Source organism: Arvicola amphibius, chromosome 9, assembly GCF_903992535.2.
Source record: "Arvicola amphibius chromosome 9, mArvAmp1.2, whole genome shotgun sequence".
Taxonomy (NCBI): domain Eukaryota; kingdom Metazoa; phylum Chordata; class Mammalia; order Rodentia; family Cricetidae; genus Arvicola; species Arvicola amphibius.
Genome location: NC_052055.2, coordinates 15566443 through 15585928, shown reverse-complemented (window position 1 = coordinate 15585928; position 19486 = coordinate 15566443). Strand labels below are relative to the sequence as shown.

The following is a 19486-nucleotide window of genomic DNA, read 5'->3' as shown; positions in this document are numbered from 1 at the left end:
CCAGCTGCGGCGAGCGAACCCTGACCAGCAGGGAAAGATCACCACCGACACAGGATTCTTCTCTGATCACACTTTAATGAAGCGCTGCTTGGTTGAGGGAGAGCTGGAAGCAGGGGGCCCCGAGCCGGGCTGGGTGGCGGCTTATATAGAGGAGGACGGGGCGTGTCTACTGATTAGGTGACGTGGCAGAAAAGGATTGGTGGAAACCTGTTGCCAGGCAGATGTGGCGCGAAAAGTTCGCGCCACATACTTGTTTACTTTAGCCCTCGGCGCCATCTTGTAATGGCGAATGTAAGTGCGGCCGCCACAATACTTGCCAGTGATACACCCGGTGACCCACCTAGTGACTACGATGGCTAAACCATTTTTTGTCTGTAGCTTTTAGCCTTGAAGGACCTCCCTACCACCCATGAGCATTTTCATCAGAAAGTGAGTGTTTCAGCCAGTCAGTGGGTCAAGGGGACCACTCCCATCATGATGACTTCCTACATTTCACACTTTCAGTGTTGCCTGTGTTGACAGATTCGGCATTCTGCATGGTACCAGGCCTCTGCACAGACACTCTGCTAACTATTCTCATCCGGTGGCCCTGCAACTTTTCAAGTGATTCTCTTTTCTTCCAAAGTCCCCATGTTTTTGTTTTCAGATTCTGTGCTATTGCCAGTCTATTGAATCCTGCTTTTTATTTGTCATCGGAATTTCTACCCATTTCCTTGTTTCTGCAAATGACAAAATAATATGACTAGATATCTGTAACCCTTTCCACCTTTAAGTAAAGAAACTCCTACGAATGCATAAAAATGCTAAAAGTCATATATAGCTGCATGGATCTCTTGTCGGCACTTTTATATTCTATAAAATTCAAATTAGTTAAGATGAGTTAAGCATTCTACATGGCAGAAGTGGCAAGTTTGCCCACTAGTGGAGTCAGTATATAAAATCTCAGAAGCATGCAGTTTTTGAATGTCCCTCCCACCAGTAATATATACCATTGACAATGTAACAAATGATGGGGAATCTGACTTCTGCGGCAACCCCCTGTCCCATTGGCTCTGCACCTCTCCCACGCATCAGCACATCTGGAAGGGCTCTTTGCAACATGGATGGCTAAGCCCCTGATGAAGTAGGTCTACAGAGGAACTTGTAAAGTGTTACTTTGAGCAAGATTGATTCCAGTTCTCTTGATCTTGGACATATACTTAAAAGCACTGTAATCTGGGCCAGTGGAGTGACCCAGTGGGTAAAGGAGCTTCCTGCCCATTCTGACAAACTGAGTCTCCATGGATAGAACAACTATACTACTTTGTAATGCTTTTTTTTTTTTTTTACTGTTTTACTTTTTCTTTATTTCTGAGAATTTCAGAAATCAGGAACTCACATAAAGTAAACTTTGCCTTTAATAGCACCCACTATCTGAAAATAATTCCCATCTGTATTCTCTATGTCCTTACATAATTGTTTGTTTATTTATTCATTATCACTCATTAAATATATCTCTTTGCTTAATATTATCTTGTATGTTTGGTTATCATTTATTCAGGCAGCCTAAATGAGTGGTGCTGCCAATTTTCTTGTTATTACAAATAGCAGCAGGATGAACATTTTATCCCTAATCTCTGGGAACACAGCTTGTCGTCTTTCTAGGGCTGGCTCTTAACAAGTCACTCCTCTGGTAAAAGTATGTGCAAAAAAAAAATGAAGCAAATACTACTATAAGCCACCAGAAATACTTAAACGTAGTTAAACTTAGAAATCAGGTCAGTGATGAGCAGGCAAATTCTATTTTCTGCTATGAGTCTATAGCTGACTTGTTCTATTCATCAATTATGATGATTTGAAATAAATACTATATAACTAAATTATATGATTCCTTCCCAAGCCATAATTATGTTTTTCAGGAAGATAAATATGACTCTTTTAAAGAACGCATATTGCAGTCATTCGTAAAAACAGCACTTTAAAAAAATTATTGCGGTTGCCTCTCCTATCATGAGTGCAGATAGAACCAATATCCTGTAGGAGGCCCTGAAAACTTGATCTCCCCCCATCTTTGTCTTTCTAACTATAGATACAATTTCAGTTTGCATTTAGTAATGAGGTTGAGCTATACTTGCATTTACCGTTCATTTTTATTTCTTCTTTTACTTTTTTAAATGACTATTCCAAAGCTGGTACATATAATATATGCTGTCTCTGTATTGTTAAAAGCATATGTGCTTACACACGTGCTATGACAATGGCCTGAACACTTAGCTAGCTCACCTTCTTTAATGATCATCCAGCTCTAGTGACATTCTTTTCTATATCCGAAGAGTAAGTTACATTGTGAAATTACAGACATCTACATGGTAATGATCCCGGATAGTCTTTTCTGAGTTCATATATCAACCATGAAAGCAATTATCAAAAAAATATTCCAGCTACAGACTGAGTTGTGAAATACTGAAAAGAGTAAATTCCTGATTTAGAAAAGTATTTATCTGAATACATTCATTGTGGGAAGTTTATTAATGTGTTAGTATTTCATGGTACATATGTTTAATTTACCTATAATAATTAATAGTTGTGTACTAGTCTGTATGTCACTATATGATGTAGACAACTTTACATATACATATATATAAGAAAATATATATATATATATACATATATATATATATCAAACTCTTATAATATGGATAAAAACTAAATGTAGTTGAGTACATTGGTAATCCTAACACTCAGGTAGCTGAGACAGGGAAATCATAAGAATGAACCCAGCTTAGACAACATAGCAAGAACCTATCCATATTAGTAACTTTTCTTGTAATGAAGGCGAAGTACACAATGAAGAGTTTACTATGGCCTATAGTCCCAGAGGTACATTCCATCATGGCAGGGAAGGTAGGAAGGAGCCTGCCACATGGCATTCATAATCAGGAAGCAGGGAAGAATGCTAGTGTTCAACTTGTTTCCTTTTTTTCTTTGGTTGGCAGTTAGGGTTTATCTTCCCATCTCAACTGACCTAATCCAGAAAATCATTGGTAGATACACCCAGAGATCTGTCGCCAAGATGATTCTATAACCTGTCAAATTGACAATCAATAGAAGCCATCATACAGTGAAAGGAAAAACATCAAGATGTTGAATGAGTTTACTTGAAACTAGGATTGTATCCACTTTAAAGAACTGTGTTGGTTTTATAGCATATTGTATTCCAGGTTGCTAGAATAATGCCAACCACTGTTGTGGAATATTAGTTTAAGATGTGTTACTTTCATTTCTGCTATGAAATACTTGTTTAATGATGCGAAAATGTGTTGCAGTCTTTTATGTTGCATTGCTTTAACTCTGTGAAGCTGTGTTATTTTGCCTGTCTACAGTACCTGATTGGTCTATTAGAAACCTGAACAGTCAATAGCTAGGCAGGTGAGAGCAATAGGCGAGGCTGCCAGGCAGAAAGAATAAATAGGATGAGAAATCTAGGCTTGGGGTAAGAATGAGAAGAGGGAAGAGGGAGAAAAGGAGACGAGGAAACCAGGGACCATCCACCCAGCCACACAACCAGCCACAGAGTAAGAAGGAAAGAAAGGTATATAGACTAGAGAAAGGTAAAAGTCCAGAGGCAAAAGTTCGATGGGATAATTTAAGAAAAACTGGCTAGAAATAAGCCAAGCTGAGACCAGAAATTCATAAGTAAGAATAAGTCTCTGTGTATTTGTTTGGGAGCTGAGTGGTGGGCCGCAAAACACACATATGCACACACAAAACTACAAACCATAGAACCATAGAATTCGTAGTATTGTTGAACAGATTGAGAAAAAAATGAGTGAATGAACCAACCCCCTATACCTAGGCATCAAGACTGGCTTTACCTTATGTTTTAGGGTAGCATGAATGTAAAGGCAAAGCTGGACAAGCATTGCTATAATCTCATCTCCTCTGTTAAGGAATAGCTAAGGCTTTCTCTCCACCACTGGCTTGTGAGCACCTATTCTGTGCTGGAGATGCATGATGAATACTATGTATGGCTGGTGAGCCTTTGGAAATTTTGAGCTCTGTTGAGGAAGGAGAGAGATGTCAATCAAAAATTCCTATTTGTAAGTCGGGAAATACAGCGTTTCTCTGTGTTAGGCATATGGCAGATGCTTACCTGGCCAGAAAGCTCAGCATTCTTCATTTCTTGGAGTGGAGAAAAAATTGAGCTCTCTCTGAAGCCAAAATTGACATTTTTAACACAAGCTTAACAAACACAAATAAAACCACTCTGTGCTGGAAAAATGAAGAGCTTACGAATGAGGAGAAGCATAAAGAAGAGGTGGAAAGAGGCAGAATGAAGCTCAAGAGATTTTTGGACATTTTCTCTTTAGAAATGGTCCCACTAACCCTCAGCCTCTTTTCCAGCTGCATGAATTTAATAAAAACCTACCCAGGAGTACATTGTCAAGTCTGCATGCATTCGTTTTCACTGAATACATGGCTTCTTGGAAACCTTAAGTTCTGATCATATTCTTACAATTCTTTCCTTCCTTCCGTTAGCAGTGTGTTGAATTCGTTAGGAGCAAGATCTGTCTTGTATTTCAGTGGCTCTCCTTAGAGCTACCCTGGTGCAAACTGCATTGTAAATACTAAGTGACATCTAGGATTACTGTGGCCCTTAGTGAGCAATCTCTTATGTGCTAAGATTTAGCATATTTTCTCACCAAGGCTTTTATTTAATAAAAATTGCTGTGAACTCTAAGTGCTAAATTGAGCCTCGAGAATTTGGTAGTTTCTTGTGTAGAATTATACACCTTCATTATTGCTGATATTTGAGGTTGGAGAATTCTGCTTGACCATAATTCCATTTTCAAATAAAGTACAATATTGGCTAATTCAGATCTTCAAAGCGTCTCAGATGCATAATGGTAAAAAGTGTAATCTCTACATATTGAATTTTGTGTGTGTGTGTGACAGAGTTTTCTGATGGATATTAGAAAAATGTATAAATAGAGAAATTAAACAAATGCATAAAACACATTCAGCAATAATTTGCAGCTCAAACAACAAAGCATTAATTTAAAACTTCGACCTTGTAATTCAGCTGATTAGAAGAATCCAATACTCTTTTTATTTCATATTGTGTGGTACCTAATTGATGGAGAACTCTGAGTGAATCAGTATGCAGAAAATTGGCAAGCGCCGCTCCTGTATCAAGATGACTTGCTTATACTACATCTCCAGTTTTCAAGTTGAAAAACCAGTTTTCTTCTTCCTAATTGCCATCATTGCAAACTAAACCTGGTGCTCCCTTTTGTGCTTCTTTGTATCATTATGTAATAAAGTTCCTGAATTCCAAACTTGGCAGGCAGTTCTGTTGACAGCGCATAAGACAGAGTCAAATGGATCAGTCTTCTCTACCTAGTGGGTCTATAAACAGTTGGGTTTTTTAATCCCTTTAGCTAGATCCAGCCTGCTACCTGCTATACAACAAGCAACCTGCTATACAGCAAGCAACTTACAGGGCAATGCACAAGAGCTGCCTGTGGTTGCATGACCCTACAGTATTTTTTTTTTATTATTTATAATACATACAAGATGGTATTTGTACTTTGCATATTACCTACTCGAATTTTACCTACCATTTTTTTTCCTTTTACTTTTGTTCATGAGTTTAGTTCTGTTTATGCCACTAGTGGGTGCCTCGTACAGTGTGGTTTTATGTATCGGTCTCTTCATAAATTATTAACGCCACAGCAGGAAAAATTGCTTCCAGAAATAAGTTCCCTTAACATGTAACCACGAGTAAATTCTGCTGAGCTCCATAGTGCATGAAGCAGACCCGGGTCTGACCATGAAGAACGCCAGCAAAGCTCGTCTTCCACTGGTGAAGCAATTAACTTTGCGTTCCATTTGCTGACTGCGTTGCGTGCCTAAGTTGATCATGTTTGCAAAAGCCATGTCAATCTTTTCAGCTTGCTCAGCTCATGGGAAAGTAAGGATGTAGAGCTAGGCTCGGGGGCTTCTGGGTAGAAAGAAAAAGATTTACACTCAACGAACAAGAAAATGGCATTCCTGGCTATCAGTCTGGAAGGAAGGGTTTTGCTCTGGACGCCATGCCAGGCTCCCTGCCTGTGTCCCTAAATGTCGGTTCATGCCTCATTGCTGACTAAGTGTCTTCCCCAACTAATGTGACAGGTAGATGGGTCCGACATGACAACAGTCCATGCTACGGGAAGCAAAGCTGATCCAAATCAGTGGCCAGGACTCTTTAAACTGAGTGAGTTATGCTAAATCTTTATTTGGGTGTAGATATTGAGCAATGCCCTCCGTGCCGAAGTTGCGAACGGCAACGGTACAGTAGAGCAGGCTCTGCTTGAAGATGTGGCCAGGAGTGCATTTTCCCCACTAATACTCCATGCCCCCTCCCCTCTCTCCAGGTCAGTTCTTAGCCAGCCTCGAGAACCTGCATTTACTGATAGCATGCTTGTGGAGGAAAGCGGGGTGGTTTGTAAGGATCGGCTTTGGGACCCACATTGAGACCCATGAGCTATCCTGGGAATATTGGGCCCTTCACGTCTTTAGTTCTCTTAAAGAACCATACATCTGGCTCCAGTTTTCACCAGTTATTAAAAAAAAAAAGAAAAAAGGAGAAAGAAAAAGAAAACCTTACAAGCCGGTATAATCCTAAGCTATAATTTTCCAGAGAATAAATCATTGGGGAAAACCATGTTCTTGAAACTGCTTTTTTTGTTCTCAATTTGATGCACCACCCATAAATCACAAATATTGATCAAGGCCTATACCTTGCTGTGGTTAGTGTGAGAAACGCTGGCATTTTCTGGCCCGCAAGAAGGTAGCCATCAAGATACATTTCTCACAGTTAACTCGAGTCACCAAAGCTGACGCCATGAAAAACCCAGAGCCTTAGCACGTTGTGCTTCCCTTTGTCTTTCCAAGATACCGCCCTGCTCTGGATTTCTGCGTCTCAGGTGCGTAAGGAAGCAACTTGAGGAACATCCATAAGGTTCTTGAGAACCTTCATCCAGGTTCTGCTCGTGGTTCCTATGAAGTCTGGGGGCTACTGATGAAGATAGCTGAGCTTCCCTGATGTCATGAATACGTGAAATTGGGACTGATTTTCAAAGCTTGTTGTTGTTGTTCGTTTGTTTGTTACAGAGTAAAGTCAAAACTTTGGTATGGCTGAGTAGCAGGGTTGAATTGAGAGAGCACTTATTTGGGAGTTTGGGACATTATCTTTGAACATGGTTATGCGTGCGTGTGTGTGTGTGTGTGTGTGTGTGTGTGTGTGTGGTGTTGAGGATCAAATCCAGGGCCTTGTACATGCTAAGCAAGCCTTTTACCCCTGAGCCTTATCTGTATACCTGAACACAGCCCTTTTTGATTCAAGGATTCCAAGATATGTTTTGCTAGATTTATCCAAATCCCTTGATTCTGGCATGCTGTCATTTATACAAAGCCATGGAATTCAGTGTCTAATGAATCACCCTGTAGCTTTTCTCTTCTTGCTTATAGATCTATTTTCAGTACACGACCGAGAGACTCGGCTACTGCTGTTGCTGGGTGAAGCAGGGGCTTGCATGTGTCCCATTGCTAAGGACCTAAAAGTTGACAGACACATATCAGTTTCTCGCTGCTGCCTGATATCAGCCCCAGAAGTTTGCCTGTAGAATTTGAAGCAAGAAATCACATGACAGTCTGCACAGATCTGGGTCGTCTTAGTCTTCCTCCAACTCTAGGAAGATGACAGAGGTTTTTCTGGGAAGTATATGGTTATAGATGGTAATAGAGAAACCTCAGGGTGTTAGTAAATATTTCCTTACAGAGGACACTTAGAAACCAGACATCTGAGACATCAGCTGGAAACTCTCCTGATCTGGTTTCATTAAAGATACCAAAGAATAATTAAGCCAGAAGGGGAATTCTGTGTTCTGTTCCCTGGGGACCGTGATTAATAAGTGACTTGCCATGTCATTCTTTTTTCCACTTCCTGTTTTTCTCCCTTAGAAAAAAAATATTCACTAAATGGTGGGTCCAAACAGGATGGGAGAACCTGAGTATCCGAGGCTATTTATAAGCTGACTCCAGGAATTCTGCTATTTTTTTTTTCACATACGTTTACCAGACTTGTCTTTTCTATAGACCTGGGTGGAACTCTCTTCCTCTAGACAACAAAAGACCAGCATCGTAAGAGTATTGAAGGGGGAAGAGTGGATAGTGTGGTGTATTAGCCCAATCCAGTGCTTCTCAACCTGGGGGTCGTGACCCTTTGGGGATTCTCATATCAGATATTTTGCACATCAAATATTTACGTTATGGTTCATAATAGTAGCAAAATTTCAGCTACGAAGCAGCAATGAAAGATTCTTATGGTTGCATATGAAAGATTCATATGCACGATATGAGCAATTATATTAAAGAGTCACAGTGTTCGGAAGACTGAGAACTCCTGGTCTAAAAAAGCGGGCGGGGGGGGGGGACAAAGGGAAAAGAATGAGCTCACAAAAAGTGATATCACCTTCCTTCTGAGCATCTTAAGAGCAAACACAGTGGGACCCTGTCACAAAGAGGGAAAGACTGAAGGAGTTCCTGGTGCTAGGGACTGTACATAATTAACCTGAAATATAAGTGTAAGCTAGCATTTCACTTAAGCTGGTTATTAAAATAATTAGGCCAATGAAACAGGAGGAAGCTAAGGAACTGGGAGATTGGTTTGGTTAAAATGCTCATTCTATAGGAAGATACAAAACTTAAGGAGAGTTGTGTGGCCACACATTTAGTCAATAACAGCACTGAGGAATCGAAACCCAAAAACGACTAAAAAAATTATTTTCCTACTTACTCCGTAGTCATAGAAATCTTAAAATAAGTTTGTTTTAATAAACCCTGTCTAAACTAGCTGCCCTAAGTTTTCACTGAGAACTGACTTTTCCCCCTAAGCTTGACTCTTTTTCCATTTTGCATTTTAAAAAAAATAGTAATTAACTTGATTTCCACTAAATGGGAAGAATCCCAAAGAGAACATCAGATCCTTTCATTGCAAGTAGTATCACCTCATTTGGGAAATGTAATCTAAACGTGCAGCAGATAGTCGTGGCATTCGGATGAACCCCTGTGGCCATGTTGCAGGTAAACATTCCTGTTAATGTTTCTCAAGGAAACACTCGTGAGGCCAACTGGATGTAAGCGCTGTGTGTTTCGCCCTTCGATTACATGATGACTTCAATGGCTCCAACCAAGATACTACAGTTTACATAAGGTCAAAGGCAGGAAACAGGCTTTGCAAATTCTAGCCTAATACCTTATTAAATTCCCAGCTACTTTATACAGTTGAGGAGTTTTAAATGTCACCAATTCTGAAATTTGGAGACTGTGATTGCCTTTTAAAGACCATAGAAATAATGCAAGAGTGACCAATTTTCCTCTCTGGATTTTCATTAAATTTTCTTGAAATCAAATTGGTCATTGTTTTTAGCTTTGGTCTCATGTGCATGCTGTTACATAAGGGCTATAATTTTTACTTAGCTGGTCCCTGGCAAGCTTCTAAGTCGTTGAGTCTTGCTTATTTGAGTTCTTTAGTTGCAGAAAATGTCCCCTAAGCCCTTCCAGTAGATCATAGAAACAAACAAGGCCAACAAATCTCAGAAGATGCAACACCTCTCTTAAAGGAGTAATTTTGAATATTTACTTCCTTCTTATTACAGCCATAATAAGAATCCGACTCTCTATTGTTGACATGTCAAAGAAAAGAGACAACTAATTCAAAAGTACTTCTGGGGACTTAATAAAGCATAGTTGAAAATTATTTGAGACTACATTGTTTAAAAGTGTATCTTCTCAGAAAGAAAAGTAGGGTGTGTGTGTGTGTGTGTGTGTGTGTGTGTGTGTGTGTGTGTGTGTATCAAGAATTAGAAAGGTGAAGGACTCAAGTTGGCAGCCCAGATTCTACTTAGCATCCACTAATGTAAGAAACCAGCACAAATGACTGGTTCGTTTGCCTACATCAAACTCAGATGCTTAGGTCATCTGGGCTTCAGTGAATGCAAGGACAGTGATTGTTGCTTATCAAGTCCCTTAGAGAATGAAGGGGTTGCTAATGCTGCATAGATCTTTCCTACCGTTCAATTGAGGAAGCCAGAAGACCTGACTGCTGCCATTTTGAACAGCTGCTGCTAGTAAAGGAAGTACTTGTCAAGGCTGCTTCGGGGGACATTGGCTTGATCTTGAGGGTGTCTCTCTTCCAGCCTATCAATTACGAAAAGAGCAAGCCAGTCGTGATGTATTAGATAGCTCTGCAATGGATCACTCTGAAAATCGTATATTGGCAAGAGTTTTTCAAATTGCCAGGAATCCGGAGCTTGCCATGTGACATCCCCAGAAGTCTGCTGGTGTGTGACTGGTTTACTCTGTTAAATGAAATTGCTGAGACGGCTGTCATGAGGTGATTAATAAAGTGCATAAATCTTAACTATGGGGAGAAAAGAAGATGAATTGATGCACGCACATATTGGAAAGGCAATGAAACCAAATTGAAGCTACCAGGATTTGCTAATATATAACAGAAAAACAATAACGTGTTTATTGTTCCCCACTGGCCTTGTTTGGTTGGTCTTATTTTAGAAATGACCAGTGAGACATGCTCTATGTTGTTTTTTTTTTTTTTTTTTTTTTTTTTTCATTTTTCTAGCATGGAAACTCTGACCAAAAAAAAAAAAAAAATGGAAAAGTAATAATGACATCATGTGAAAGTGCACCTGGCGTTTATTACTTATTATTTACTTTCTCTGTGTCAGTGGTGATTCTGAAAATAAAGGATTGGCTCACCTTCCCTCAAAGCCATTATTGAATCTTATTTGTAATTGTATAGAAAGTTTTGGTAGTTTTCAAAGTAATTAGAACCCTAGAGCAAGCAAACACTAAATGGGCTCTCATCTTTAAAGTTATTTTTTCAAACTAAATAGCTCTGTTTCTGTGATAATTATATACTAGCCATTATAAAATTAAAAATCATTTTAAGTGAATAGATGCTTTTTTTTCTATAAAGTATTTGTTTCTTGCTAATTATCGTGAACTAATTATGGTTTATGGAGCTCTTCAAGAACTCTGAAATCATTGCCTTCCAGCCCTGGTCTCCGGTGTGTGCAAACGTCAGTTCCAGAGGTGAAACAGTAAGACAGTAGGAGTCCACGGTAATCAAAGGAGAATTTGAGAAGATCGGCATTCTGGAGACTGTGATTGACATTTCTGCAATTGGGTGTGGGGCACATCCGAAAGATAACTGTGGGCTGCAAAGATGGCTCAATGGCTCAGCGCATGGGTTGCCTTTGTGGAGGACCCAAGTTCAGTTCCGAGCACCCACACTGTGTAACTTGCAATTGCTTGTAACACCAGCCCTAGGGATCTGCCCCTCTCTTTCAGCCTCCTGGGCAACTGCACCGATGTGCAAATACCCTCATGCAGGCATACATATTATATAGAATTAGAGGTATAAATAAAATTTAAAAAAATATGTTATTGTTCCTTTGGCCCTTGCTTTCACTCTGTCTGCACTCTGGGCTCTGTGACCTTTGGCCTTTGACTTTCCTGTCTCTGAGCCTCCGTTTTTTGCATTTGTAAAATAGATGTAAAAATACCTCTCAGCATTGTTTTGACTATTATGGGTAATTTCTATAATTATTTAATCTGAAACACTGTTACTATAGTTTCTAGCTATTATCATCATCAATTATTATCCCTTCCACTGTTATTTTTATGATAGAAAAAAAACTTAATTACCATCGTAGCCACCAAATGGGTCATCAAGACAATTCTGGGCATCTTGTGACCATTTTTCCCTGCAGTGGGAAACTCTGTACTGTCAAAAGCACAGGATTAAATTAAGTCATAAAAGGGGAAGCCTGTCATGTCCTTTTCCTATTATTATAGACTAACATTTGGTTACATGTGGGAAGAAAGTATGACTGTTCGGGCCACAAGCACCAGCAGGTTTTTGAGATCCTGCTAGCCCACTAAATCATGACTGTCCACGTTGCCAGGCTCCTTGTAGGACAAGAGAAAAACCAGCAGAAGGTAAACTATGATCAAAGAAAACCAAACCATCAAACAATAAGAAAAACCCCTGGTGAGCCACCTCATGGATGCCCTCTTTCCCCTACTCTCTCCTTTCTGTATAGCCAAGGGCTCCGAGAGTTATGTGGGTTCGCTGGCAGTGCACACCAGGCATCTCAGTCAGGAGGCAGCGTGATGAAAACCAAGTTCACGGTTCCTCTAACTCCCAGCGCTGCCGCAACTGCTGTCATCAATTAACTATTCCTTTTGCTCTCCTTAGCTCTTTGCTCTGACTTCTCATTTTTCATTTTGCTGTTGGTTTAAAGTATGTTCTTCCCGAGTCAGTTTCTTGGTTCTAGGTACTAAGGTCGCTGATTTTTTTAAACTATTTTTTGGATTTTTATTTATTTTAATAATATATTTTAGTATTTAATATTAGTTTTTAGAATATATAACTCCTCCCATGAACCCCTTTTGCTTGCTCTCTCTCTCTCCAAATTTCACACACACACACAGAGGGGGGGGGGCATACATGCTCCCTATTTCAGGCACAGAATACCGTGCAAATATTATTATTATTATCCAATTTTTAAGCAACTCAGTTTTATGACTTAATAAATTGTGTAGAGTTATCTAGATTGTGAGTTTGTGTGGGATTTGCAGGGATAAAATGGAATGAGGGAGGGGCTTCCTAGTTGCTGACTCCATAGTGCCGAGATCTCAGACTTCAGATGGATTCCCATGACAGAGAAACAAAAACTTATTCCTGTTTTATTTTTAAGAACATAAAATAAATGTGACTTTCTCCATTAAATACCACATGAATTTTTAAAAAAAATGTAATTTTTAAAATGCCAAATAAGAATAATGAATGATATTTTACTGAAAATTAGAAACTGGAGATTTCCTAAAATGAAATCTACCTGTTTTTTAAACTAAAGAAAAAATTTTTATTTTAGCCTATTTTTTAGGGTTTTTTTTCTTAGTTATACATTACATTTTATTTTTTTTCCATCTCCTCCCCCTTCCCTCCCCTCCCTTCCACCCATACCCCCACTCCACCCCTCTCCAAGACAAAGAGCCATCAGGGTTCCCTTCACTATGTTAAGTCCAAGGTCCTCCCAGCTCCCCCTAAGTCCAGGAAGGTGAGCAACCAAACTGTCAAGGCTCACAGTGAGCTCGTCCATGCTGTAGAGTTCATGCTCATCGCCGTTGTCCTTGGTTTCTCAGTCCTCCTCCACCGTCAGTCACATTCAGAGAGTCCGGTTTGGCAGGGCAGTGGTGGTACACACCTTTAATCCTAGAGTTCGAGGCCAGCCTGGTCTACAGAGGGGGTTCCAGTATAGCCAGGGCTATTACACAGAGCAACCCTATCTCAATGTCTCAAAAAAAAAACAAAAAACAAAAACAAAAACAGTGTGTGTTGTTTGAAATTTTCATGCATGTATATATTGTATTTTGAGCACATGTCTTCTCATATGGCCCTGCCCTCCTTTCAAATAACCTAAATTGTAATTTGCCATGTAGACAGTCAGTGTGACACTGCAGTTAATCTGCGTGTCCTTCGCCTGGCTTCTCAGAATGGCTCACCCCATTCTGAACAGAAGCTGCCTGATTGTGTTGGTGACCGGGTGTCATCATGAAACACAAAGCTTGCAGATTTCCTGCTTCCTGCTTTCTTTACCCAGTCCCATCTGTGCTCAGGCCTTGCTGGTCCTAGCAACCTGGTTGCAAAGTCAACATGAGTGTGGGGTGCCCTGCCAGCTTATGACACATTGCCTCTGGGGTAAAAGAAGAAAATGTTCTCATCCCAGTAGACTCAGGGAGTGGTCATCCTTGGCTTTATTACTTCTTTTTGAGATGTTGGGGGAAAAAAAAACCAACGATGGATGAGTTTCAGGGGAAGGAAGGGGAATTGCTAAGAAAAAGAAAGCAAGCTGTACTCAGAAAGGGATGGGCCTCAGCAAAGCCAAGAAATGTCACCCTAACTGTGCCTCGGAGAGAAGGAAGTGATACGGCTTCCTAATATATGGCTATGCGCTGGGCAGCCCGATAGCCCCCAATTCATAGCCAGCTGTGACGAGTCTCTGTGTGCGTATAAAGCAAGGACTCTTAGAAGGCCCAGGTTTTTCATGAATTGTAAGTATCAATTCATGTGTGCCCACCATGTGCCAGTGCTGAGCCATTCCAATGTACAGTGTCCTGGGCACTTTAGACAGGTCTGGTGTTGAAAATGGGTCATATAATTCCCAAAGCCCGGGTCCATTTCTACTGTACTACATTATGAGTAGCTGGGGGGTTGCTTCTGAGTGGCCCATCCATGTTAGTGGGTTTTTGCTACAGGGATGTCAGTGAGGTAAGCAATGTGTTCTTTTGAGGAAGGCTGTTGATGGCACTGTAACTCAAGAAAATAGCGTTGGTTCTTTATTGTTTTAGATTAGTATTTTATTAAATGCAATAAATATTACTGCCGAGATGTAGATTACCTTTTTCTGTTTACTCACTTCTTTTGTATAAATCAAACTCTCTATGGTCTTGCCGAAATTTATATCATTGCTCTAACATGAGCATCACCGGAACTCTTAGGGAATATCCCCTGTAACATGTGAGAAAAAAAAATACATTTACAAAGCAGAGTAGAGAAAGTCTGTGACTATAATTAAACACGGCTAAAGCAGAGAAATCAAGTTAGGAGCTCCAGGAGGAGACAGTGTTGACTGTAGGAAGGTACAGCCACACATAACACAGATATCTGTACCCACTGGAGAACTGGAGGGTACTCTAGCCATTTGTCTAGGTTCGTGAAGAATCCAAATGGGATTTTTTTCTGCTACACTTCCAAGTTTCTTCTATATCCCGTTTTCTAAAACATAATAATGCTGAGAATACACTGGCTGCCACTGGCAAATGGAGGAGAACTTAATGAGTTGTCCACTATCCTTTCACGTCAGCACCGATGTGCCATTTGTGTCTAGGTCGAGAAGAGGACTACTTCATATTCCTCCAAGAAGAACGTTAGAGGGGACAGGAATATCTAAGGAAGCAACCAGAATCACTCGCTTGTCAATCTGATTGTGCAAATGTCCAGCACAGGATATGCTGATTCTTGTCCAGCTCAGTGTGAAAATGAAGGAAAGTAATGAGTGTGTTTCAACTAGTTCTGTCTCCGTCGGGGTGAACACCCAGAGTGTAAGAAGCAAAGACATGGCCTGATTGTTTTAGATGGCTTTTAAACATGCCAAGGAAAAAGGGTTTATTTTTGTCATTTCCAAGAACAAGAAGCGGCCATCAACGTTGTTCAATAGGAATCCAAAGACAATACTGGGAGGTACGTAGTGAGTTTGCTAGAAGAGAATTGGAGCAGTTCTTTGACTTTGCCTTTATCTTCCCATTAAATCGGTGTGAAAGTGGTAAATCGGAGTCACACAGATGCAGACAGGAAAGCTCTTTATATATTAGCATGCCAGTGGGCATCTGTAGACTGGAAGCCATCTTGTCTTCTTCACCCTTAGCATTTACAAAGTGGAACACACTGTGGTAGATGCTGTACCTGAAGAGAATGCCCAGACAGCTGAGGAGAGTTTTCGCGAATGCTTAGAACAGCCTCCCCTGTGCGCCGTTCTCATCAGCTCAGACTCCAATCTTTCCTCTTCAGTGTCTTTACTTGCTTTGCTTTCCTCAGGCTCCCCAAGTTTCTAGGTACACTGTGACACATGAAACCTTCCTCTGTGAACGTAGCCCCCCTTCCCAGAAGTGAAGTTTTTGCTTTCTACCCTAGTCTTCATCTTCATCTCAAAGAGTCATCCAGCTATGGTCAATAGGCTTCATCATATCTGTTAATTCAGACTTCTGTGGCTGATTAGAGAAAATTTGTCGGTATAATACAGTGACGAATTAGCCTAGCAGCAAGGAGTAGACCATTTAGATTCCTGTCTGCCCTTCAGTAAGTAGCCAGTAAGTGGCTACTGAATAAGACTCTCTTGATTTGGGCTTATACTGCCTGTCTGCCTAATGTGGTTCAGACCTTATTATAGAGGCTCAAATCCTATTCATTAATTTATGCCCCAAAATGTTCCATTAACATATCAGAATCAGATCTAAACCATGCTAGTTAGTGCTGTCTTGTTTTTGCCAAGAAACAATATTTCTCTTCGAGTGCCACAAAAGGAAAACTATGTATTTTCTCCACGGGCCTGGCTAAATGTCAAGATAATGGGAAATTCCACACACATCTACACTTAGAACTAGATTTTATTTGTGATTTGTCTAGACTCACTGGAATTTTTATTATTTGTGAATTTAATCCAAAGCCCATTCTACCTGAAGCCTAAGTTGGACTTAAGTGAGACTTTTTAAGGAACAAAAGAAAATATAAGTATACATATATGTCATTTGTACATGCCTTTGTACACAGAAGTGGACACATAAATGTTGTAAACATCAATGTAAACATAAAGCAAGGAAAATTGTAGGCAAATGAAGAAAATGTGCAGGGTAAAATAGTTACACTAACCTTAAAACAAGCACTTCTTCCTGTGTTCCTTCTGAAAAACTGGACGGTATCAATTTGAGTGTCAGAATCTTATACCGTGTCCTGTTCCAGCAAGTTCTAGTAACATGTGAGGTCTCTCTCATTTCGTGAGGAATCGGTACTCCACCACAGTTACAGCGCTTACTGCTGGGGTTAACTGGGATTTTAAACTATGCTGTTTCTTTCAACTGAGAACAAAATGTTGTCTGTTTGAAAAGCAAGAGAAATAAATTACAGAACCAAAAGGCAGAATTTACACAGATGTTTTCCTTTCTTTGGGTCAGCAGTTCTTTGGGCCATTGAAAGTGTGTGGCTGGCTGCTGGAACCCAGTTTTTGGCCTGCTCAGCAGACAGCCTACACCAGCTCTGACAGGAGAGCCAAGACAAAGAAACATCCTTACCTGCCTGGGACTCTGTGTTCTTATAAAATAGGAAAAAAGGGGGCCTTAAAGTTATTAAAACAGGGTTCAAGTTCCTCCAGGATGTTTGACCTTGAGCATATGACATGGCAATTCACAAACCGTCCTTTCTTACTCTAACAGTCACAATAATGATATAAGAAAGGGTCCATGAGAGAATCTGATCAACTACCGCCAAGCTTAATTAAACTATTGCCATCCAATCTTACTCTGGTCCAACCGCATACTCTCTTCTCCAAATGACTTACCTTAAATCAGGCATCAGTGATGTCTGTTTGGGTGGTTATTGACCTCATTTCTGCCCAGAGCAGCTGAAGGATGCAGAACTTGTCCTATCAATGGCGCTCCTGTCCTAGTTGGTAGGGAAGGAGGGACAACTTGAAAAGAGCTGCTGGTGAGAACCACTGCTTTTAATGGATTTGAAAATATGGATAATGGACAAATTTTAGAGAGACATCAATTTAGAAATTAGGTAAGGTATTTTAACAATCTCTAGAATCATATTGAGGAAGGGGTCTTTATTAAGGCTACTAAGACTAGAGCTACGCAGCACTCTCCTGTCTGCATAAGGGTGAGGTCAGGACTCCTCCCCAGTCCCATTCCTAAGCAGGTTTCTGAGCTTTTTCTCCATGCCCCATGTCATTTAGAGAGACAGTTGGATCATGAATGATACATTATATTCTGTGTCTGGCCTACACAATCCCTTTATGACAAATGTCACCAGACCTACTTCTAAAAAAAATCTCATCTCTATCTATTAGAAAGGAAATATTCATCACTTTGTGTCTGCTACAAAGTATGTGCTGGGCTGAGAGATGCTGGTCAGTAATGAGCGGTGCAGAACCAGTGCCTGTCTTGTAGATTCTGCTCCCCTCTAGGATCCTGTTGCCATTGCACATAAGAGCCCTTGAAGGAAAGGAGACTCCTCCCACACCAAGCAAGTACAATGCTATAATTTGAAAGAGCGCTGAATTGTACAGTTTCATGAGATCTCCATTATGTTCCTCTTAATCACTCACTATTTAATATTTCTGGTCTTGTTTCCTTATCTGTAAGATGAGAGGCCAAAAATGAGTTCTCTGTGGACACTCTCACATTGAGAATAACATAATTCCTGGGACTCAGGACTATGCCAGTCAAAGAGAAATGGCCGTAGATAATTTGTTAGAACTACTAACTAGCTCTGAATCCAAATTCAGATATAACTTAAGTGAGTTTCAGCAATTGTCTTAGCTAGATTTCTAGTGCTGTGTTAGAAACACAGCCTTGTGGCCACTGGAATTAGGAGGATTGTGAGGAGAGTATTTGTTTCCAGCTTAAAACTGGACTCTGTCATGGAGGGAAGTCAGGGCAGGAACCTAGAGACAGGAACTGAAGCAGAAGCGGTGGAGGGATGCTGCACACTGTCTTGCTCTGAGAGACTTCCTCAACCTGCCTCCTTATGCCACTAAAGGACCACGTGGCTAGGGATACAATACTTACAATAGGCTGCTCCCCTATCAATGATTAATGAATGAGGCCAATCTGATAAGACATTTTCTCAGTTGGAGTTCCCTTTTCTCAAATGATTCTATCTGTGTCATGTTGACAAAAAAAAGATGTCCTTGTAAGGACTGCTACTATAGTGGTAAGTAGGTCGTCATCATTAGCATAACTGCCCATATAAGGACTCCTACTAAGATAGATAGTAATTACAGTGTGATCATTAGCATAACACCAACAAAGGCAGACCTGGCGAGCCTGCTTAGGGATGCAGACTGCAGACTGTGCACTTCCAACGCTTAATCTAGAAGCAGGGAGGTGCCAGCCCTGTGCAGGTAGCTGATCTAGCCTGAGATTAATAGTAAGCCTTCTTTTTAGAGAACCTTGTCCAACAAAGCTCCTGGGCACAGTGCATATATAGTAAAACAGTTGAAATAAGACTCAGTTACCTGATGGGAAAATAACCTCTTGTCACCATGTATTGACCCCTAAAAAACTAGCTCAAGCTAGTTCTTTTACTTCTGAATAAGGCTCATGTGTTCTTCTTGTCCTTTGGCTGCAGCCTGCATCATGGAAAGCTGACCTACAACTTTTTTTAATCTCCTAAGTGTAATAAATAACCCAGAGTTGTGACCCTATCCAGGTCATTAAATAAGATCAGCAACATTCAGGCTAGCTTTGCCACATTTCCGTGGAAGGCTATAAAACTGAAACACCCTAGAGGTATCATCCAAGAGAATTTTGCCCTTGATTCTATCTAGATTTGTGTATACACCAGTCCATGCACCATACACCGAGCAATGTGACTGATTAGATAGAAGTACAAGGCACTTTGGGAGCCTCAGCTCCTCTCCAAGTTGCTTGGCTACAAAATGACAATAAGGGAATATGTTGCCATTACTATGACACCATAACTACTGGACTAAAAATGTATTTTGACTAAGATTGAGGACATTTTGTTGTCGTTTACACATGGGTTTGCTTCTTGAAGGCTTTGTTCAGCTAAAGAAAATGTTATGGCTAGCAA

The 19486-nt window shown here is 40.4% G+C and overlaps 1 protein-coding gene across 2 annotated transcripts in view; it reads left to right on the top strand.

Annotated features, from left to right (window-relative positions):
- Positions 1-19486, top strand: part of Samd12 (sterile alpha motif domain containing 12) — a 389239-nt gene that overhangs the window by 284077 nt on the left and 85676 nt on the right. The window contains exon 5 of one of the 2 annotated variants that reach the window (XM_038344116.1): positions 11103-11215. The exons of the other annotated variant lie outside the window; for it this stretch is intronic. Within the exon in view, the coding sequence (XP_038200044.1) occupies positions 11103-11143 (41 nt within the window). The 3' untranslated portion in view covers positions 11144-11215. Of the gene's footprint in view, positions 1-11102; positions 11216-19486 lie in introns of those variants that run through there. 2 annotated transcript variants of the gene reach the window in all.